Source organism: Diceros bicornis, chromosome 6 (assembly GCF_020826845.1).
Source record: "Diceros bicornis minor isolate mBicDic1 chromosome 6, mDicBic1.mat.cur, whole genome shotgun sequence".
NCBI lineage: Eukaryota > Metazoa > Chordata > Mammalia > Perissodactyla > Rhinocerotidae > Diceros > Diceros bicornis.
Window position 1 is genome coordinate 20454128 of NC_080745.1, and position 24012 is coordinate 20478139.

The 24012-nt window shown below is 53.2% G+C and overlaps 1 protein-coding gene across 1 annotated transcript in view; it reads right to left on the reverse strand.

Moving 5' to 3' along the window:
- The window catches only part of GPR137B (G protein-coupled receptor 137B), a 50428-nt gene extending 27407 nt beyond the window's left edge, over nt 1-23021 (reverse strand). Inside the window, exons 1-2 of the mRNA XM_058542976.1 lie at nt 22523-23021; nt 805-854 (exon numbers count right to left, since the gene is read on the reverse strand). Coding sequence (XP_058398959.1) covers nt 805-854; nt 22523-22936 — 464 coding nt within the window. The 5' untranslated portion in view covers nt 22937-23021. The remainder of the gene's footprint in view (nt 1-804; nt 855-22522) is intronic.
- Nucleotides 23022-24012: the final 991 nt, after the last annotated feature.

A 24012-nucleotide genomic window follows, 5' to 3' on the forward strand; every position in this document is an offset into this window, starting at 1 on the left:
AAGGCGTTCCCTTCCAGATCACAAGCCTCTCCTGTTCACCCATACACAGGCTGCTTCTACAAAATTGCGGTGACTCCCACAGTTCACAGCGGTCCGCGGCAGAGACTGCCCACGCTCTCAACAGGTCACGTATGCTGCTTTGCCTGATCCTACGAGTTTCTGTGTTGTTTAGGACATCTTTACAGAGTGTGTACTTCTCAAGGACACAGACCACACTTCGCCTCAGGAGCTTAACTGAGTACTAAACAGTCAAAGATACATTCGCCGGATGTGGATGGAGATCCAAATGAGCAGCTGTGTGGCGCGTTATGGTAACCGCACAACGGACTGTGGAGTTCCGGAAAACAGAGCCTACCAGCAGTCAGCAGCAGAGACGAGGTGGGTCAGGCCACCAGGTGGAGGGCAGGGCTGCGGGCACACGGCTCTACCATGGCTGCACCTGCACCCAGAGGGGACCTGGCCAGGGGCTGGCATCTTCAGGGAACCCTTCTTCCTTCTGTGGGGCTCTCCGGAAGGTTCAGATGCAGCACGCATTGCTGCATTCTCCTCTACTTTCCGATGGCTGTGAAAGGCACCAGGCTCCTTCCTAAACAAGTTAAATATGCTGCAAGACCTAGTAGGCGGTGATGCAGTGAGCTGACTCTTACGGGCAACGGATACGACGCCTGCAGTCCAACCCTCAGCAAGCAGGACTGTTTCCGGCAGCTCACAACGGCGAGATGTGTGCAAACCCCAGCAGTAGAAACAGGGTCAATGTGAGTCTTTCACCCGCCATCACAGAGAGAAATGCCCCGGGGTACTTACCGGTATTTGAGTAATTCTGGAGAATATTTTGACTTGGCTTTGAAAATCACCTGCAATGACAGAAAAACATGGCAAGTTGGGGACACAATAGGCTGACACCAACACACTGATTTCATTGCTTGGAATTCCCCTTTCCCTTCATGCCCAGGCTGGGCACAGTTTCTGAAATTGAGATGACTGCTTTCTGAGAAAGTTTGTTAAGGTACACATTTTTTTAAGCTGTGCATACAATTTTAAAAGTAAAGGTATTTAAAAATGGTAAAAAAAAAAAAAAAGTAAAAGTATTACTGGTCTACCACTGCCAAGTACTTCTCTTTTATTTTCAGATTCACATTTGAGCCTATACTTCTAGAGAAAAACAGTCCACCCTTACACTTTATTAGAATTTTCAATGGCACCAAATTAACATTGTTTGCTACAAGTGTCCATTTACCCAGGCCTCAAACTTTGCAGCACACTCAAAATGTCTCCGGATTATGGAAGTCTCAAACTCGATCGTTTTCTGTAGGAGAAAGGTTGCGTGTTGGAATTTCTCCAGAACCTCAGCAGCCTGTACAATTGCTAACGCGTCCGTGAGGACGCAGCGGCCAGCCTGGTGGAGCCTTTGAGAAGGTGAAGAGGAGACAGAAGTAGGTATCAGCTCAAGCTCCAGCCCCAATGACGTGGCTGTGTTCCCAGTGTGTGCAAGGAGTTTCGGAGGCAGGCCCAGGTGGGTCGCCAGGGTGTCGGGGGGCGGGATGGGGGCTGATGGAGTAAGTGGAACAGCAGCACAGGCGCTCATCATCTGCCATCCTGGATCCCCAGTGTTGGGGGTGGGGGGAGCAGCACTGGGAGAAGGAAAGAAAGGGTATGGAAGAGTGGAGAAGAGAGGACCTTTTTTCAGAGATGGTCTGGGGAGCATGAGAAGACCTGCATTCCTGCTTCCAAGCACGCTCCCCTGCACGGAGTTCCTAAACACCCCTCGGCCTCAGCCTTTCCTCTGCTGGCCCCACGGGCTGCGATGTCCCTCTGGGAACCCACCGTCCTCCCAGTCCCCCTCCTGGTCCCACCTCTCCTCCCTAATCCCCAGTCACTCGTGCTCTCAGCTCTCTTTGCACTTGGTACCTCCCTCAGGATTTGCTCAGCCCCTGCAAATACTTGTCTAAGTAGGGGGGAAACACTGCCTGTGGTGGAATTACCTAAGCCATAAGGAGTAAAGGCCAAGGAAACAGGTAGGGAGTATGGGCCTGGCAGGTGGGAGAGAAGAGAGTCAGGCAGCTCGGGGACCCGGGGGCACAAAGGGGTTAGATCCTGTTGCCCTCCATCTGAGGAGGAAGCAGTGAGAAACTGGTTTGCTGGAGGGATAGTTGAAAGTAATCCCAGGAAAACCCTCGGTGGATCCCAAGTGCCTGGCCAAGTCTGCTGGTGCAGACATTATGAGGGGTGGGGACCCTCTGCGATGACTCTATGGCCCAATTCCCAGAACCCAGATGCAGTAGGAGAAGCCATTTCCCTTTGGGAACCTTTTAGAAGACCTTCTGCGGACCTTCAGTCATGGTTTTTACTTACTTACATGTGCACAAGAATCACCCGGGGAACTTGTTAAAGATGCAAGCCCCAGGGCCCCACCTTCAGAGATGCCAAGCTCCCTACCCTGCCTGATTGTGATTCAGCTAGCCCAAGGACCCCCTTGTGAGAAATACTGATCTAAAGAGAAGGAAACTGCCTGACCTAATATTGTTGAATAGCTCTTCAATCACTAATTTAAAACACACTGAAATACGCAATGGCAATAATCAGACGACACCAGGCGAGTCAGGTATGGTGCTAAGAACGCAGATGGGGAAGCTTGAAGTCCCCAGTCAGTCCCACAGGGACGCACTCACACCCCAACGCTGTGCTGCCAACGGAGGACTCTAACCCACAGAATCCACATCTAGGGGAGAGAGGAACCACAGGAATTCCTACAGATTTTACAACAAGCAAATCCACCTCCCCTCTTTTTGAAAACACATTTTCAGAGCCAGCCCTGGTGGAAGAATTATCTGGTTTTTGACATGAGTTTTGTCTCTGTTCTAAATCCTTTCTGGAAGGAGGGAAGAGGCAGGGGTTTATATAATAAATAAACTAAAATATCTGGTAATAACACAAATAGATGGTGTGAGTACAACACCCTTACTCTACAGGGGTCCCGAGTGCAGCTTTATCTGACAACCTCCCATGGGATTTTTGGCAAGTCACATCACCTTTGGCATTTCTCTGCAGCCCATAAGAAGGAGAAACGTTACAAAACAACCTCTCTTAGGGACAAGGAATAGATTAATACTTGACTCCAAAGTTCTGTTACAAAATATAACACTGATTCATGCAACATGTAATAATGCTCTCAGAAGAACGCTCTTGTGTTAAACAGGACTTGGCCACCTCACTTTTAATAACTGAGACTTCTTCACAGACACGAATCAAAGTGAAGAGAAGAGACTACAGTATTTTAAATAAGCGTTTGACCTTGTCAAGGAAATATGCAAATACTGTCCTAGTATTTTGCCACACTTAGGGGGGCTGACTCAGGGGCAGGTCACTTCAGTTCAAGTCACTCAGTTCACTCTTAGACACGTGGCCTCTCACCGCACTTCGGGAACCACCCACAGGGCACTCCATGGGATGGGATCCCCAGGCGGGGGTCCACCCCGGGCCCTCGTCCTATGGACACAGCTCTGTGCAAAGTGCTGTCAGGAATTAAAGAAAAATATGCCCAGTCCTGCCTTCAACAGGCTTATAGTCCTACTGGAGAGGTGAGACTTGGACAGAGGAAATGAAAAGGGCAGATGCAAACCAGAAAGGCTCTAGCCTCCACTGGTCAGAGCACAGGGAGCTGATTTGCAAGTCACGGGCTCTGCCTCATGGTGGGCACACATCACCTGTTCTCCATTCCTTGGCCACCTGTTGCCCCATCTTGCACGTGCAGCTCCTGGTCACAGGGGACGGCACGAGAGAGTATGGGTGGATCAGGGTCAACTCACGGCTAACTAGGCTCCCAGCTCCCAGCCACCACTTGGCCAGTGCTGGGTCTTCGGGGCCCGGGACCCGCAGAATGATACAGCGAGCCAAGAGCTACAAAGCAGGTGAACACTCCCAACTGGAAGTGCAGCCCACCTACCCACCATCCTCCTTTATAAACGAAACAAGACGTTTCTTTACCTCCCAGAGCTCCTGGCCCCTGCAGCTCCATCCACACGTTTGGTGGCAGGCGGACTGAACGGGTGTGGCAGGATGGCCTCTAAGGCCAGCCTGGACCCCAGAACACCGTTCCTGGAATATGATGATGGACAGCGTTCCCAGGCATCACTGTCAAATATTTGCTCCAGCATTTGAGCCTCATAAACAATGATATGCTTTGCCCTAACAATTCCACTTGTAAGAATTTATTAGAGGGGCCGGCCCGGTGGCGCAAGCGGTTAAGTGCGCGCGCTCCGCTGCGGCGGCCCGGGGTTCGCTGGTTCGGATCCCGGGCGCGCACCGAAGTACTGCTTGGTAAGCCATGCTGTGGCGGCGTCCCATATAAAGTGGAGGAAGATGGGCACCGATGTTAGCCCAGGGCCGTCTTCCTCAGCAAAAAAAGAGGAGGATTGGCGGATGTTAGCTCAGGGCTGATCTCCTCACAAAAAAAAAAAAAAAAAAAGAATTTATTAGAGGCAGGGCTTCTCAAGGTGTTCCCACAGAACCGGGAATTAATAAATGTTACTGGAAATAAGCATCATGTGACCAAATTTAGAAACTGCTAGGCTAAACAGTTTTTTCCTGCAGGAATTCCCAGGGCCTTGAAGAGGCTAATCTATGTTGCAAACCTTTAGTGAAATACATGGTCTGCAGCGGTCTTCCAAACTTATTTGTCCACTTAAGGTCTTCCCAACTAGGGTCCCTGGGAACAGAGTTTGGGAAACATTGCCCTCTGGCACTAAGCACAGGGGGATGAATGTTCACTGCAGCCTTAATAATAGTAACAATGACAATAATAGTACTAATAACCACAACAAATGAGAAGTAACGACAACTCTAAAGTGATACTCAGCCTATCCCCCTGGGAACACGAACACCAACCAAGCACAACACGGACACCTCACGGAGCACGAGGGCCCATAAGGTTAAGCATTCTACCCGAAAGGTAGCGCTGTGGGCCCCACCTGGTACAACGACTTGAGCAGTAAATGATGGGGAAACCCCACAAAACTCAAACTCATACCATCGTTAAGTCCACGTCTCCGCCCGGAGGAAGAGTGATCGCCAGGTAGGGCACAATCTGATATTAAGTAAATCACATGACTCTCTCTCAGCCAAAGGCAAAGGTGAGGACGACAACAAAATAAAAGCCCTGACCATGATTTGTTTATAATTCGTGGCAAGTATATGTCTTGAATTCAACAGGGCCTATTCAAGCTGTGCCTAGAAACCCTTCCTTTATCCTTCAAGTTAATCCTTAAACTTAAGTTCCTTAAAGTTGTATTTTAATTCCTGGCATTTTAAACTGATATATATATTTTTGTAATTACAGTATCATTTTTGCCCTTATTAAAGTGCATAAATGTCTGGACCACGTTTTCACAAAAAAAAAAATCCAAACTCTCCTTCCCACCCCACCCCCACCCCCGTCTGTGCTCCAAGAGGTTTCACTGAAGATTGAGTGGTGCCCAGAACTGGAGCTAACCCTCCTGGGCTAACTCTTGCTCTCTGGCCACCGGGATCTCTTATCGGGCTGCCCATCTCCTCCAGTCTGCACTGGCTCCCACTGACCTCAGCAGGAACTCGGCTGGGAGGAGATAGCTCCTGAGGGGGAGACGGACAAAGATTAATTACTCCTTCATAGTTTACAGAGCTACTGACAGCACAGGCTCTGCCTGCTCAGTGCAAAAGCAGAGCCACAAAATCAGAAAGGAGGAAGACTGGGTTTGTGTGAGTGGTTAGGAACAAATAATGCCAGATAAAAATTTGAATTGTCCCCACATTCAGATTGCTGGTGTTCACGACGGGTCATCTGACACTGAGCACTGAATGTGGACTCAAGAATTGTGAAAATAAGGAAAAGCTGGTCCCTGACCTCAAGAAACTCACAACAAGACACAGACATGCCAGTGGTGTGAGGAGGTGTGAAGTGGTGTGGGAGATGTGAGGCGGTGTGGGGAGGTGTGAGGAGCTGTGAGGTGCTATGGAGAGGTGTGAGGTGGTATGGGAGGTATGTGGAGGTGTGGTGTGTGGAGGTGTGAGAAGGTATTAAAAAGGTGTGAGGATGTGTGGAAAGGTGTGAGGAGGTGTGAGCTGGTGTGGGGAGGTGAGGTGGTGTGGGAGATGTGAGGTGGTGTGAGGAGATGTGGGGGGTGTGGGGAGGTGTGAGGAGCTGTGAGGAGGTATGGAGAGGTGTGAGGTAGTGTGGGGAGGTGTGAAGTGGTGTGGGAGATGTGAGGTGGTGTGAGATGTGGGGGGTGTGGGGAGGTGTGAGGAGCTGTGAGGTGCTATGGAGAGGTGTGAGGTGGTATGGGAGGTATGTGGAGGTGTGAAGTGGTGTGTGGAGGTGTGAGAAGGTATAAAAAGGTGTGAGGATGTGTGGAGAGGTGTGAGGAGGTGTGAGCTGGTGTGGGGAGGTGTGAGGTGGTGTGGGAGATGTGAGGTGATGGGAGCTGTGAGAAGCAATGGGGTGGTGTGGAGAGGTGTGAGGTGGTGTGAGGAGCTGTCAGGAGGTATGGAGAGGTGTGAGGTAGTGGGGAGGTGTGAAGTGGTGTGGGAGATGTGAGGTGGTGTGGGAAGGGTGTGAGGAGCTGTAAGATGGTATGGAGAGGTGTGAGGTGGTATGCGGAGGTGTGAAGTGGTGTGTGGAGGTGTGAGAAGGTATAAAAAGATATGAGGATGTGTGGGGAGGTGTGAGGAGGTGTGAAGTGGTATGGGGAGGTATGAGGTGGTTTGGGAGATGTGAGGTGATGTGGGGAGCTGTGAGAAGCAGTGGGGTAGTGTGGAGAGATGTGAGGTGGTGTGAGGAGATATGGGAGGTGTGGGGAGCTGTCAGGAGGTATGGAGAGGTGTGAGGAGGTGTGAGGAAGCATGAGGAGGTGTGAGGAGGTGTGGGGAGGAGGGGGGAGGAGGCAGCCTGAGGGAAGCCTGGTAGCCCTGGGGAGGGCAGGGTGGGCAGCAGGAAGGCTAGGCTGGGACGCAAGCCCAGGCTGGGAAGCAGCAGCGTGAACCCAGGTAAGGAACGCGCACTTCCCTGGGTAAGAGAGTGCAGAGGGTTTTCAGTAGAATTCATACAATTAGAAATCAGATGTGTGCTTTACGAGAGGGGCCAGGAGTGGGGATCAGAAGGAGAGGGCCTGACTCTGAGTTGAGAGGGAAGATGAAAACAAAGTGTAGGTTTAAAGGCAAATCAGAGACAAAACATAGATGAGTAGCTGCCTAGGTCTGGGGAGCTGGGAAGAAATGGGCAGTGAGAGCTAATAGCGTCATGGTTTCTTTCGATAAAAACATTCTAAAATTGACGGTGGTGACGGTTGGTTGCACAACTCTATGAATGTAGCACAGTTGAAATGGGGGATTGTATAGACTGTGAATTATGTCTCACTCAATATAAAGGAGTAGAAAGGAAGCGAGGAGCAGGCCCAGAGCTAGGTAGTCAGGCCTGAGAGGCCGGGAGACAGAGGCTTGGGTCGGGGCCAGTCAGGGTGACTGAAGCTGCCCAGGGTTCAGGGAATAAATGTGGGGAGGCCGGCAGACAGGGAGGGGAAGTGGGCAGACGCTGGACTGCAGCAGGAGGAAGTGCAGGCGCTGAGTCAATTCTAGAGCATAAGCTTCTCTTCACGGACGTCTTTGTGAAATGAAAAAGAGATCATTCAAGGGGTCAGGACCTTGTTTTTAAGATTGGGAGACCAAACATAATGAAGACGGCCCTGGGCCCCAGAAAGGCAGAGCAGAGGGAGGGAGAGGCAGGAGGGCAGGGGTGCGGAGGAGGGTGCCCCGGGGAGGGAGGCACATGGGCTGGGAAACTGAGGCAGGAAGGAGGGGGCTGAGGGAGTTCAGGGGACAGCAGAGGGAGGTGGCCGCCTGCTCCCCAACAGGGGCCCCAAGGGCATGGGGAGATCAGGCTGGAACCTCAAGGGGAAGGGAAAGTCCCAGCCTCTTCTTGGGGAAAAAATGAAGACTCGGAGGGAGAGGACAGCAGGGTCCAGCCTCCCTCCCCTCGGAAAACACCAGGTTTCTTCAAGAGTTGCCCTGGGGTGGTGAAGGGATGGGAGGCAGGGGCGGGGAGCAGGTCAGAAGACAGCAGAAATAAGCAACAGCTTCCATCGGAAACTCCTGTCATCTTGTGGAAATGAAGCATTTTTCCCCAATCACAAATTCCTTTTGGTCTCAGCAACACTTCTTTAAAACGTCCTACCCAGAACTAATGGCAGTGAGAGGAAAGCTAGGTGACTCCGAAGATTTCACTCAGGTTTGAGGATGCCACTGCGAGTGATCCTGGCTCCTCTGATTCTCGTTTGAGCACTGATTCCAGGTGGGCATGAAGCGAAGCTGGAAGTCACCCCCAGGGCCGGTGTGGGGCTGCCCTGGTTCCCGGCTCTGCCCTCTCCCAGCATGGGGCCAGGTCCCCTCACCGCCCACCATGGGCAGCTCAGTGTCCTCTCAGTGACCCCAGGCCCTCCACCTCTCAGATGACGCAGGAGGGCCCAGAGACTGGTATATGACGTACTTGCTTCGACCGTCACAGAAAAGCTCTAGAAGCAGCTGCTGAACCCTGCTCCCCCCACAATAAATTCCAGCCTCTGAATGTCTCAGCAATTCTGTTCCCACCCTTTGAACTCCGGCCTGCCTGTTTTTCTCCTACTAACTCAAGTTGGCATTCGCTGTCTTACAATCATTTTTCCTAATGTCATGTTGGCTGCTTCTGGCAAAAATGTCCCACACTATTCTTTGTGCGTATGAGAGTGTTCCTTGTGCATTCAGCAAAACTAAACAAAAGTCACCTCTTCTGTCCCCAGAGGCAGCGTCAGTGACGACTAAATGCAGCACTATGCTTCCAGACTTGCACTTGATTCAGAATTGCTCTGTGTAGCCATTCTGCTTTATGAAGCCCCCTGCAAAACAAGACCCGTGTCTCCGAGTCTGCACTCCTGGGCCACCCCTCCCTGAAATGCTGCCCCTTAGAAACGAACAGGCAGAGTGAACACCGCAGAACCCTCCCACCCTCTACAGGCTCCCAACCCCACGCCCAGGCCAGATACCTGATCCTGTGTGCCGTGGTTCCGCCTGTGGGTGGGCTGCGGCCCCGGGAGACCCTTGAGTGGGTCCAAAACTCTGTGCACGAAGCACAGACTGAAGTCCAGTCTGTGGAAACCATCCTGAAGAAACTGAAGTCCATGCTGAAGACACCAGTGTGCCTCTCTGTCTCGTTCACACACATACACACTATTTTTAAAGGTACGTATGCAAATTCATTTGAAAAATGTTACCAATTTATGGTGGGTTTAAACTTTATTATAAAATATGTCACATATACACCAAGAAATGACAGAGCCAATACTCACGTACCCACGGTACAGCTGTCAACCTTTAACACTGCCATGATTGTTCTAGTTGTGTTTTGTTTTCAATAAATAAAAATAATATCATTGAAGTCCCCAGCATCTCCCCTTGGTTCTAATCCTCTCTCCTCCACAGAGGTAATCACTATCTGAATTTGGTGTTATTACACCCAGGCAGGCTTATACTTTTACTATGTATGTATGTAGTCACAAATAATATATAGTACTGTCTTGCATGGTTTTCCACTTCATTTGAATGTATTAACATCTTCCATACCCTTCTACAACTTGTTCATGCATCATGATGTGTTTGCAATGTATGGGTGTTGAAACACACAGCTCTAGTTCATGCATTCTCTCGGAGGCACAGTATTCCACTACATACAGGCCACAGCTGTGTGTTCATCTCCAGCACAGAGACATCTAAAGATGGTTCAGAGTGTGGACTCTGGAGCTGGCTCACCTGGGCCTGAATCCAGGCTCCACCAGTTAACAGCTGTGTGACTTTGGAAAAGTGACCGAACCTCCCTGTGCCTCAAGTATCTCTTCTGTACAATAAGACTAATAACAGTGCCCACCTCATAGGTTTTTGTGAGGATGAGGTGAATGAATACATGTAGAGCACTTAGACAAATGCCTGCCACCTAAAAGACACTATCTAGGTGTTTATGTGTTTGCTGCCCCTGTTGTTATTATTAGTCCTTGTATATGTTCTCACACCATGATTCTAAATGCACAACTACTAAACTGTGACCATAAATGCCTTCTTGACCATAAAAGGAACTTTCTCACTCAAAAACGTTAGGAACTACTGACACATTTGCTATTTGCTCTTGTGGTCCCCCCCATGCTGCCCACTTCCTGATATATTGGGGAAATTATGCAAACCCCGGCCGTGGTCTCCCCGGGTGACAGTCATTAGTCAGCTGCCTTGCTCTGTGTTTCCACATGCTGGGCATCCTCACTCACCAGAGCAAGGCGACAAGACAATCAGAGTCCCTGAAGCCCAAATGCGGGGTTTCTCCCCTTCTGCAGCAATCCCTGAAGAGGAGCAAAGGACAGCTCTAGCGGGGACCGGCACTTCAGGTCACCTCTCTGGGACAGCAAGGGCAAGGGCGACGTCTCTATGTTTACAGAGACTGTCCACGTTTTTAAAGCCATGGAACTTCATGAAAGAAAAATGAGCATGCTGTTCATGCCACATAATTCTGGGGTGCAGCAGCCTGAAGCCAAGGTGTCCTCTGTCCGTGTCCTGGGCTGGCCAGGTGTGAGATGCCCCCAGGAGGTGACTGGGTTCCAGGGTCAGGTCTTCACTATGTCAACTCCTGCCTTTGAACTTGGCGAGCGCGGGGCTCCAGGAGCGAGAGTGCTGCTCACCTCCTGGCCTCACGCTGACCCTCGGAGAACGGAGCCCTCGGCATTCAGGCGAGCTTCTTCACATGGGATCTCAAGACTCACAACAATACTGCTTTCCTCTGAACATCTGGAAAGCCCGGAACTCCCCGGAAGTATTGTCAGCCTTCTCCTGAGAGGCCCACTGTGCCGTGCCGTCCAGCTGACCGGGGACCTAAGATCCCTTCTCAGGCGTGCGTGTATGTGTGTGTGTGTGTGTGTGTGTGTGTGTGTGTGCGCGTGCCTGTCTTACCCCCACAGTCACAGTGGGAACCCTGTGAGGCAGGAGCCGGCCTCACACCTGGATGGCCCCCAGCACTCACTCAGTAAATGGTGGAGGGGCGGAGGCCTCACGTGAGAAGTCATCTCCACTTGCTTCCTCTCCTTCCTGAAGGGCTCCTCTCCAGTTTCCAATCCCACCCGTCCAGCCAAGCTCCTCTCTCTCCCCCACCCCTGCACGGGTTCACGAGAGCCTCCCTGGCCTCTACTCCCTCCGACAGGCCCACACCAGCCGGGCAGCCCCAGCTCGGCCCGTACTGATGAAGTCAGGCCGGGCAGGCAGCTGGGGAGGGGCAGTGGGGCCCAGACACTTAGAGAGCACCTCTCCACTCAAAGGCCCTCAAAGTCAACCTAAAGACACAACAAACGCTGGCCTTCAGCTTCCCTGCTTTTCTGTCATCTCCTGTCACCTGAGTGTCTAGATTCAGGGGCGCAGCTGGCCAGACCACCATGAACATGCTTTGCTTGCCCCTGATGGACTCTCCACCTTTCTGGGCCTCAGTGTCTATCTGTAAGATAAGAGGGCTGGTATAAACATTCCTTAAGGTGCCTGCTCCTTTTAAACCTCTATGACATGAAGCGCCTTCCCAGAGGGCAGCTTGTGTCCTCACTCTGTGAAACCCCACACGGTGGCTGCAGCCTTACTTCTAAGGGGGTGTGGGGCCTACCTGTCAGGGGAGGGAAGGGAGGCAGGCCTGACAGTCCCCAGGGGCAGCCCCGTCCTGCCCAGGCTGCTGAGTCCATGGGGCGGAGGCCCTGTGGGGGAGTCGGGCACTCTTGCTGGCGCAGGTGGAGACTAATAATGCAGACCAGCCTCCCAAGCAGGATTCTCTCTTCAGTATCGTGAATGCCAAGGGCTGTGGCCACACAAGGTACCATTATCGTTATTATGTTTCTGAACTGCTCTGGCCACAAGTGCAGTTCACGTTTACCAGCCAGCACCCTGCCCGTAATTGTTCCAAATGTGCTTAAATAAGGTAACACATTATAGCACAGAGGACACACTTCTTAGCCTAGGAAGGTTGGCTGGGGCTTACTAGCGAGCCAGGCCCAAAGACTCCAAGAAGGAAGGTCTCTGTGCCACTGCAGCAGTGTCATGTCCTACCACTGTACCCTGGTCCTTGGAGCAAATTATGCAAAAGCTACCAAATAAGTTAGCAGTGAAAATGCCTGTTTTTTCCCCCTCTCCCTACAAAATAACTTTCTGCCTCAGAAGTGAGGAGGATTCTGAGGTTTCCTGGAACTCTTGCCCTGCTGGGAGCAGTGTGGTACTTGTTACGGACTGTATGGTTGTGTCCCTCCAAAATTCATACACTGAAGTCCTAACCCCCAGTGTGATGGTATGAGGAGGTGGGGCCTTTGGGAGGGGATTAGACCCTGAGGGCGGAGCCCTCCTGAATGGGATTAGTGCTCTTATAAAAGGGACCCCAGAGATCTCTCTCTCGGCTCTCCACCACGTGAAGATACAAGGAGAAGCTGGCAGTCTGCAAACAGGAAGAGGGCCCTCACCAGAGCCCAGCCGTGCTGACACCCTCATCTCGGACTTACAGCATCCAGAACTGGGAGAAATAAACTTCTGTTGTTTAAGCCCCCGTCTATAATACTCTAAGAGTAGCCCGAACAGACTCAGTGTCAGATGATGGTCCTTATAGCCTGCCCCCGAGAGAAATGCCGTCGGTACCTCCTCGAGAGGAAGCAACATGGTGACAAAAACGGCTCACCAGCGGCGAGACCTCAGTCTACCCCTGGAGCTGCCCCCAACTCACTGTGGGACACTGGGCAGGCCTTTGGGGACAGCAACTGGGATGGTGAGGGACAAACCCACAGCCCATCAGAAACAACAAACGGAACTGAGAATGTCCCACTCCAAGCAGAGAGGACTCAGGGAGGACACAAAATATGCTGTCAAATCTGTGCAAGGCTGTGCATCAGGGGAGGAGGGATTCCAGTTGCTCTGCGTGGCCCCATGGGGTAGGAACGGGAGCTAACCAGCCTTCCCCCAAGCACCACCCTTCCATCCTGATGTTGGTATGGACCCCAGGAAGCTGCCGTGAACAAACCAGGGCAAACGGATTTGACTTACACTTAAATAGCAGCAAAAGCCACAGATTCTTTTTAAAACATGTATCATAGAGGGAGAATCACAGAGATGAAGGAGTGAATTAAGCCCCCAACCTTCTATTGGAAACATCGCACACTTCACGTCACCACTGTAAGGACTGCCACTAAGTAATGGCCAATGGCACAAAGAAGACATACATCATGTATGTAGTCTATCTTCCCTGCTCAACACTAAGTTCCAAGAAGGCAGACCCATGTTTGACCTTAATCCGAACTGCACAGTGTCTAGAAAACAACAGGCATGTGCAAAGCTGTGATGAAGCAACCTAAACGTCCATCACTGGAGGAGTGGGTCGACAAACCGTGGTCCACACTGACAGTGGCGTATTACCCAGCCTTAAAAAGAAAGGAAGCACTGACACACGCTACAACACAGATGAACCTCAAAAACACCATGCTAAGTGAGAGAAGCCAGACACAAAAGGCCACTTATTGTATGATTCATTTGATGTGAAATATCCAGAATAGGTAAACCCATAGGGACAGAAAGCAGATTGGTGGTTGCCAGGGGCTGGGGAGAGGGTGAATGGGGAGTGACTATTTAATGGGTATGGAGCATTTTTTGGAGTGATGAAAATGTTCTGGAATAGAGGTGACAGTTGCATAACAAAGTGAACGCACTAAATGCCACTAAGTTGTACATATTAAAATGGTTAGTTTTATGTTATATGAATTTCACCTCAATTTAAAAAACACGCTTGTTGAATGAATGAAACGAGTCTTCATGTTCCAGTCCAAACCTGTGTCACTATGTGAAAACTGGGAGGACCAGGACCTCCACATGGACAGATTTGTGTCATCTCATCAGGACAGGAGAGCGGTCCTTACCGGGGCCTGGCCCATGGGGAGCCAGTGTTGCGCACGTTCTGCCCGTGTCTCTCCCTGTCTGCCACGGGTCATGCATGACAAATGGACGATCCCATCACCTGATGGGAATGTGACCTCTGACAGCTCTTAGGTCTGGGAAGCGGGGATAGCAGCATATGAGACAGGGTGCAGCCCAGGGGGCTGATCCCATTGTGTGCAGACATTTACCCTGTGTATTACAGACTGCATAGCTTAGCAAGTATGTCTGCCCTTAAAAGGGGGTGGGGGGCGCTGATGATGTCACAAGACGTCCAGCCCATCAAGGCCCCAGGTCTGCGTCTCCCCAGCCGCCAGCAGGCAGGGGAGAGGTTCCCTTCGGTGCACTGTGGGTGGCACGCGGCTTGAGGCACTCTTGTTTCTGTTTATGTCTGTCCTTCCCAAGAGTCAGTGGACCTTCTGGGCAGAAATCCCAACTTACTGTCTCTGACCCCAGATACCTGTGTGTAGGTGATCAATAAGATTTGCTCAGAGTGAAGGACACTCTCTAACCACGGAACAAGAAGCCAAAGCCTATTTCCAACTTGCCCCCAGCAAAAAGAACAGAATAAAGGTGGGGCAGGAGCTCAGCGACAAACATGGCTTTGTCCTAACCTTGTCCCAAGGACCAAGTGCAGCCCACAGCCTGTTTTCGTATGGCCTGTGAGCTAAGAATAGTTTTTATCTTTTAAAAGATACATTTGAAAAAAAAGAATACGCACCAGAGGCCACATGTGGCTCACAGGTCTGAAATGCTGACGCGAGCACCCGTCGCTACCTCCTTTATTGCAGCCCTCCACGCACAGGTTTGAGGATACCAACTCATTTGTAGAGTAATACCACCTGGACTTCATCTGACCTCCTAGGTTAACAGACTCTAAACTTTAGCCACAGGATAAACAGCAAGTAAAATATTGACAAGCCTTTGCAGACCTCCGTGAATGCCCATGTGCCAGGTATTGTCTGGACTGTTTGCTGAGGCTATTTCTGTCCTGCGGAAACTGACCTGCCAGAAAGTCAGGGCGGAGGCAGACCCACAAACCAGGAAGAGGTCGTCTCCTCACACTGGAACTGCAGGGCCAACAGGAACCCACTGGGGAAAGCAGGTCTTGGAAAGCACATGGTTTGCTTTTTTCACAAACCTAAGGATCTCTCGCGATGTTCTTTGGATGAGTAGCTTTCAGTTTTGTCCATGTTCTTCTCTGGTCAGCCCGTACCGCACTGCTCCAGCCATCACCTCAAAGGTGATCAGCTCCCAGGGACTGGGGGCCTCGGGTGCTTAAACGAGGAACACATCACAGGCCTCTGTGGGGGAGTGTTGGACACAGCCATGGATGACCCAGCTGAGGAGGAAACAAGCCTCAGGACAGTGCGCTCTCCCTGCCTCCCACTAGTCCCTGCTTGTCGGACCTGGGGAAAGGCAGGGGAGCAAAACCCTGCGGGCACGAGGCTGTGTGGGACCCAGACGCAGGCTCCCCAGGGGGACAGGAGCCACAGCTCTGTGCTTGTTGCACAAGGACAAAGCTGGCAGTGCAGCTCGGCCTCTGCTGTTGGGAAATCAAGGCTTTCTGGTCAATGGGGGTGGATTTCTCGTGAGAGTCTAATTGTTCCCACGAGCGCGGAGGGCAATAACGAGATGTGGTTCACCTTAAGTTGGCAGGTGAACCCTATGGCACTGAACCAGCAATGATGGGGCAGAGAGACTAAAAAGCTAGTGCGCTGAGGGGAGATCCTGGGCAAGTGGGCTGTTAAAATTAGAAGGCTTCTTCTTAAGGGAAATTTTTAGAAGTAAAATTAGGAAGTTACATCCTGGGGGTGCTGGTGGTGGGTGTAGACTGAAGGCAATACGGAAACTTCTCCTAGTACTCCGTGTGCACGCACTCACACTCACACACACAAGGGCACGCATACACAGAGGTACACGGGCATGCATGCACACTCACACAGGCACACACACAGGTGCACAAAGGAGTGCGCACACACACACAGAGACATGCACACAGGCACACAAACACACACAGCTCTGGCATCTGTGAGCCCAGTGAGCGACCACAAAGAGCCAGGGGCCAGGGGGCCATCGGTGTGGTGCACAGAGGTGAGGCTGAGCATATTCCCTGCCCCTGTGTGATCTCAGTTTTGAAATAAGGTACTTGGGGACTGGCAAAGGCTTGCTTTGTGTGTTCCTAAGCTTCTTACTTCATAATCACCAAGAGGCCTAGAAGCTTCCCTGTTCACAACTCCTAGATTAGGGCCTGGCACACAATAGGTATTCAGTAAACATTTCTCAATTAAACTAACTGCCAAGAGCCACAGCGAGACCCCCTTACCCCCAAAGTCACCCCCTCCCTTTTCCTGGTGGGGGAGGGAGGGGCCCTGGACTAGATTTTCAGCTGCCTCCTAGTTCCCCAAGGGCAAGGATGAGGTCTGTGGTGCATATCGAGTTGTGGGTGGTGTGTGCAGCAAGCACAAGCTTAGAGACACTGGGCCTCGTCCAGGCTCTGCAGGTCCGGCTGGGTGACCCAGGACAAGTCACTAGAATTCTCTAGGCCTCGGCTGGTTCATCTGCAAGATGAAGGGCTGGGCTGCTGGACCTCTGATCCCTTCAGCTCTCGGTCTCAGGAGCTCAGCTGTGAGGAACTGCTGATTTCCATACTCTCCCTGAGGGTGGGCCAAGTGGCACTGCCATCTTACAGACACAAAAGTTGCAATCTTGTGGTAAAAGCCATATTGATGACACGATGGGTTGATAAAGGGCAGAGCCAGCACTGGGGCCTGACCTTCAGGACTGTGGTTTGGTGTCTGAGCAAGAACCTAGGTTGCAGCTGTCAGGGGACGCAGCAAGAGCGCCTTAACTGAGGGAGGAGAGGAGCACAGGGATGTAGCACTGACAGCATCTCCTTTAACCTGCTCCAGCCTGGGGATGGGCGGGGGTGGGGAGGAGCACTGCGGTTTCTGTTTTCCTGGTGAAGAAGGTCAGTACGGCCTCAGGGAGCTCAGTAACTGGCCACAGCAGCCATGCTAGGTGCAAAGCCGGGATTCAAACCCAGCCCTGCCCACAGGGTCCCTGCTCCCTCCACTCCCAGCACAGCCTCCTCATTCACAGGCCTCTGCTGGCCCACCACGAGCCCCAGGTGCCCACCATGAGCCCCAGGCCCCGTCCATGACCCCCAGGCCCCCACCATGACCCCCAGGCCCCCTCCATGACCCCCAGGCCCCCACCACGAGCCACAGGCCCCCACCACGAGCCACAGGCCCCCCCCATGAGCCCCAGGCCCCCCCCATGAGCCCCAGGCCCCCACCATGAGCCACAAGCCCCCACCATGAGACCCTGGCCCCCACCATGAGCCACAAGCCCCCACCATGAGACCCTGGCCCCCACCATGAGACCCTGGCCCCCACCATGACCCCCAGGCCCCCTCCATGACCCCCAGGCCCCCACCACGAGCCACAGGCCCCACCGTGAGCCCCAGGCCCCCACCGTGAGCCCCAGGCCCCCCCCCGTGAGCCCCAGGCCCCCCCCATGAGCCCCAGGCCCCCACCATGAGCCCCAGGCCCCCCCCATGAGCCCCAGGCCCCCACCATGAGCCACAGGCCCCTACCATGAACCCGAGGCCCTCACCATGACCCCCAGGCCCCCTCCATGAACCCCAGGCCCCCTCCATGAACCCCAGGCCCCCACCATGAGCCACAGGCCCCCACGATGAGCCACAGGCCCCCACCATGACCCCTAGGCCCCTACCATGAATCTCAGGCCCCCACCATGAGCCATCAGCCTCCATCATGAGCCACAGCCCCCCACCATGAGCCTCAGGCACCCACAATAACCCCCCGCAGCTTCCCAGCTGCCCTCTAAGGTGTGGCACAGTCCTGGCTCCTGCATCAGCATCCATTAATCACACCATCTCTCCCCCAACCAAGAGGGTTCACTTCTCCTTTCCCTTCCTCAAACTACCCTACTGAAATGGCAGGAATTTGTCATAGGGCTCAAGACTAGGCTGAATGGGGGGAAGCGGAGCCCACTGCATTCAACCAAACTCAGAACCCCAAGAGTCTGAGGTCCAGATGCATAATTCCAAGGGAGAACAGCTGGTAGATGCAGCTGCGCAGGTGTCGCCAAGCCCACTCCCACACCAAGACCCTCTGCCCCAGCTTTGCAGACAGACCTGCCTCACCCCGGCGCTGCCCTGGCACAGAAGCTGGCGGCCTTTGCTTCTAAGCCTCTACTCTACAACCTGGGGGGTGGAAGGCACCACAATACCTCACGCACAGAGACCCCATGTGCCTCAGGTCTCAGGGTCCCGCCCCACTCTAAGCCCCAATAAAAAGGCAAATTAACATGGTACTAGAAGAACAGGCTCTGAGTGAGAGGCCTTGGTTCAAGCCTTGGCCCTACCATGTCCTGGTGCAGCAGGGTGCTGAGCAAGAGTTTGGCTGTACCCCAGAATTCACACCAGGGCCCAGGGCTGGAAACAACAGGTACTCAATACTCGGTGTTTCAAGGAAAGCTGCAAACATTTGGAGCCAGATGTACACACACCACACATGGGGCCTGCTAAGAGTGAGCAGAACCAGTCCTACCACCAGCCACCTCCCTCCCTCCCTCCCAGCCTGTATGAGAAGGCAACGAGTGGAGAAAAAGAGTCAGCAGCCTATTGGCAGGAGAGCAGTGTTCACGTGGGAGATGATGGCCCTCACCCCAGGCCACTGAGGAGAAAGTTCCATGGGGACTGCTCAGGGGGATTAGGAAGAAAGAGGACCTGGTCCCTGCTCCCGGGACAGATGCTTGTTGAGCTGAGAATGCACAGGCCCAACAGGTGCAGACACCAGAGCAAAGTGGGGTGTGGAGAGGGAGTCCTGGCAGAGGCCAACCTGTGCCATGGGGGGCTGAGGGCACCTGGAACTCAGAGGGCGCTATCTGCTTCCACTGGGGGTTCTGCAGGTGGCAGGGCCCCTAGGCAGGCAGAGAATGAAAAGGGGCAGATGGGGGCCTGGAAGGAGACAGTGGGTGGACACCAGCCCATCACCTGGGTGGCCCCACTGGGAGAAGGGACTGGGATGGAAGGGAGATGGGCAGAGGGAGCCAGGATGAAACTGATCACACAATGTAGACACGGCCACATGGCAGAGTCACCCAGAGAGGCAGAGCAAGACCCGAGGCGGACCGGCAGAGAGTCACATGAGACAACCCTGCCCCCTCCCTGGGCCAGCCCCAGAAAAGCCAGTTTCTGAGGGGGGAACGGGGGAGGCTAAGAGCACAGGATATACCCTGCTACTCCAAGCCCTGGATATCTAAGCCTGGGCTGCCCCGGATAGGGGCAGACAGATTTAAGCTGGATGGAAAGCTTTAATAACCAAGAATGACTAGAAAGGTCATTCTGTCTGAGAGGTCACTAGGGGGTGGAAAGACAGACCTAACCTAGCATTGTTTTTTTTTTTTTATGAGGAGATCAGCCCTGTGCTAACATCCGCCAATCCCCCTCTTTTTTTGCTGAGGAAGACGGCCCTGGGCTAACATCTGTGCCCATCTTCCTCCACTTTATATGGGACGCCGCCACAGCATGGCTTGCCAAGCAGTGCGTCGGTGCGCGCCCGGGATCCGAACCAGCGAACCCCGGGCCGCCGCAGCGGAGTGCGCGCACTTAACCGCTTGCGCCACTGGGCCGGCCCCTCCTAGCATTGTTTTAAAACAGTGATTTGGGAAAAACGTAAATCAAATTGAGCATGCTCAATTATCAAGTTACCCTAAAATGTGTGTCACTGGGCAGGCAGGGGCTGCTTACAGCTGCACAGTATGTGCACTGCACATAGGCATCGGCCAAGGGGGGTGGTGGAGGGAAAGGAGGGACTGGACTGTGGCACTCCAATGGCCAGGACAGGGGTACTCAGGACAGGCACTCAGAGAGGTGCAGCACAGGCTGCAAGGCACTGCGGGCGAGTTTCCGCATCTCTCTGAACCTCAGAGGAGAGAGTAATAAAACCGTATTTACCGCGTTATCAGCGAGGCTTCAGTGAGATGAGTAAGTAAACCCCGGGCACTGGGCCAGGAATCAAGGACGTGACAACAACAGAGAAAAGCTTCCTCCACTCTCGGAATCCCCTTCCAGTTCATTCCCAATTCCAAACTTCTGCCACGCTGCTCCCTTCCCACTCCCCTTTCGTCCCTCCCACCCAGCCTCCCAGCCTCCGGAGCTGGTGCAAACCCACCTCTTCTGGGAAGACTCAGGTCCCGCTCAAGTCTCCTAAAGCTTACACATACGCTCCCTTAAGTCCACTGAGTCATTTCTTGACTGCGCCGTATATATACTTTGTATCTCCCCAACTTGATGTTCTCCTCCGGAGGACAAGGTGTTACATTCAGAGTGGCGTATGTTTTCCATTGTCAGAGGTTTCAAATACTGTACCATCAAGGATAAGCCTTACACTCAGATGTCACAGATGCCGGTGTGATTCCGGGCTCCACTGGGCACTGACAGCGTGACCTTGAATGAGTCATTTAACCTCTCTCACCCTCCTCTGTAAAATGGGGATGCTATCAGTACTTCTTGTGAAGAATAAATAAGACAAACCACTTAGAACTGCGCCTGGCACATAGGACATGCTTCTTAATTGTTAGCCGCTATCCCCCTTCCCTCCAAAATCTGATTTACTTGCTCTGAGATGGGGCCCATGCAGCAGTAATTCTTAAAGCTCCTCTGGCAATTCCAATGGTGAGAACCGTGTCTAAGAGAAGGCGTGTGGGAGGGGAGAGGAAAGCGGTTTATAACTCCCCAGGAGTCTCAGAGCATTTGTCAGGAAGCCAAGGAATGGCTTTGCTCTGCCAGGGTCTCAGATGCCAGCACTTAGGTACCACCTTCTCTTGCCGGCCCCCCTGGAGACATATAGAAAAAAAGACCTGGGAGTTAGAAAGAAGCCAGGGCTGTAGCTCGCAGCCTCTCAGCTTGAGTGGCTGTCGGCCTGGTCACTCTTCCCCTCACTCAGCATTTACTTGCCCACCAGCAGATGGTGCAGAAAATGTGCAGCCCTGCCCTGCACCCAGCTCCGAGTGCAGAACTCGCAAGTGATGACCAGAGCTCCATGGCAGTGCCCGACACTTCCCTTTTTTTCCTCAAAAAGGGACAAGAATACAGACCTCAATATGCAATACGACCATGTCACAGTTCTGGAAGTAACATCAACCTATCTTGCTGGAACCACCTCTTTCAATCCAATTAAAGAGCCCAGTGTCTGCAATGTGGCTGACTGCCTGAACTGGTTTTCGGGCTTAAAAGTAGTATTTGGACAAATCATACACATTACTCGTGGACTGCAAAATATGCTGATATGCTGGACTCAGGAGAAAGCTCTGAGCATAGATCCATTTGGATAACAGTATAATAGCTACTAAATAGTACATATACTATTTTTTAGCCAAAAGTATTTCTTCCAAATTTTCAGTCAGGAGCTTCCACTACATCAGGGCAACATTTTTCTATCTTTTTTTTCTTTTTTCTTTTCTAAATCAATGAAATTTTCTTTTGGGAAATAGGGACAGTGTTAAAAAGAATGGAATGCCTGCTTGCATAAACTTTCTGCCCATGACACAGCTTTTAAATTACCCTCACCAGGTGACATGGTGAGTGCCTTCTCCTTGAGCAGAGGCCTAGTGAAAATGGACATTCTAGTGCTTGGAAAGCTAATGGGAATCAGAGATGATGACGAGGGTGGTAGCATTGTGCTATTAAACCTTTATGCAATATTTTACACAGTATTTGCAAAGTACTTGACAATCACTGTACTTGCATTAAGTCAGTGGTCACGACTGCCAAGTTAATTTGCACGTTCTCCCATCAGCTTATTAACAATAGGCCTCATAAAATGACTCCTGCATGCCTGTAAAAAAGCCCCAGTAAATTTTTGCGGCTTTTTCTTGGGGCCTCGCAGATGAGTTCGGATGGCAAGCCTGACTCCTGTTCAGCAGCTCGGGAGCTGGGTGTTAACCTGGGCTGCTGTTTAGCAATCCCGTGGGATGAGTTAGTAAGCCGGAGTTACAGTAGGACTCCTAGGCTGGAGATTCAAAACATCTCATCCAAACCAGGACTGTCCCACCCCACCATCACTCAAAAAAAGCCAGTGTCTGGCCCAAATCTGGAGGCCAGTGTGCAGACGACCTTTCCAGACTGGAAGCGAGGTGCTTTGGGATGAGGTAATGGAGGAGAAATTCTGGAGGCGAAGTCTCCCTGGTGGCCACACCTCCCATCAGTACCAACTGCGATGTGCGCATGAAGATGCTGTGGCGCCCTGCGCGGAGGGGGTCCGATACCCCCTGGATGTGGCCGCCAGCCTTGCCTTTCCTCCTCCTTCTCCTCTTTTGGGAGAAAGGCCTGCAGGTAGGACAGGGCTCAGGCGACCCCACAACCTTTTCCCCACACTCTCAGCCCTGTAGCTCTGGGACCGGTCCGAGCGGCTGCCGTCGCCCCCGTATCAAGCGCCGCGCGGGGGCCATCCTACCCGGTGAGCGCCCGGCAGGTGCCTCCCGCCCATCGGGGGTGCTTCCCGCGACTCACCTGCGTGAAATACAAGTTCATCAGCGTGAGGGTGAAGAATTGGAGGCACACGGGGAAGCAATAGAGCAGCCAGAAGACGAAGGGGCTGAGCGCGTTGGCCGCCACGAAGTCTTTGAAGTAGAAGGAGAAGAGGACCGTCCGCAGAGAGGCCCAGAAGAGGCAGAGGAAAAGGAAGACGCTCTGGTAGCTGAGCCGCTTGTGGCGGTAGCGCAGCACCAGCCAGAGCTGCACGTAGATGAACACGAAAAGCAGCGAGTAGAACACAGTGTAGACGATGGTGAGGCCGAGCTTCACGTAGGGGGGCACGGCCGGGGTCAGCGTGGGCGGCAGCGAGTCGTTGCGGAGGGGGTCCCACGGCGGGGCCTCCATCGCGCCGGAGGCGCTGCGGCGCGGCCGGGAGCGCTCGGGCCTCATCGGGGCTCGCGGCCGCCGCCGCCCCCGCGGGGGTCTCCGCGCATCGCGCTCCGCCCGCAGCCCCGCGACTGGAGGAAAGAAAACAAGCCGCACTTCCTCCCCCGGCACCACATGATTCACTGGGCGGCCTTTGTCTGCGATTGGCAGCGCCGCGCCCGCCGCCCCCGCGCGCCCGCCAGCCCCGCGCGCCCCCGCGCTGCACCGTGCGCCCCTGGGACCCCGCCCCTGGGACCCCACCCCCGGCCGCGCCGCTCGCGCCCCCGCCCCGCACTGCGCGCCCCCGACACCGCCCCCGCCCTGCGCGCTGTCGCTCCGCACCCCCACCCCGCCCAACCCGAAGCCCCCAGAGCCCCCAGCCCCCGTGGCGTTGCGTCCGCTGCTCTGGGGACAGAGCTCCGCGCCTCGCGCTGTCTGCTGATGATTACTTTTTGTTTTGCAGAAGTTAATATTTTCTTTCAAAAACAACAACTTTGCAAGTCGTTTTTTTCATGAAAAAGAAAACTTTACGATGCTGTGGCTATGAACTGGACGTCGTTTGTCCTTGGACATCTCATGCTGGGGCGATGTTTGTTTCTAAATGCAGAAATGCCAAAGACAGGGTTTGTGTTTTTGAGGTCAAGTTTGTAGACTCAGAGTGAGGAAAAGAAGGTTCCCTGTGGCTGCCACCTGGTCTCGGTGGTAAGCAGGGCTGTTTTCTCCCGGAGACCCGCACGGTGCGCCCCACACGGTGCGCCTGGCGGGGATACCGCGCCCCTCACCGCTCAGCAGTGCAGCTGGTGCCGGGAGGGGCTCGGGGGCGGGTCAGCGGACGGAGCCCGCAGGACTTCAGGGTGACGTTCACCTCCCGGCGTACCGCCTCCCGTTCCATCCAGTAGGACGGTCTGTCCGCCGGGCCAGCGAGCTCCCTCATTTGCTGAGGCTGGTCGCTGCTCCGAGGCGGTAAAGCTGACTTAGTTTACGTCCCAGGGTGCCTCTCTAGCTTTACCTGGCGGTGCCAGGAGTTGTCTAGTGCTCCGGGCAGAGAGGGGACGCCAGGCTGCCTTCTGGAAGCATTTCTAGGTAAGCAGTTCAGGTAA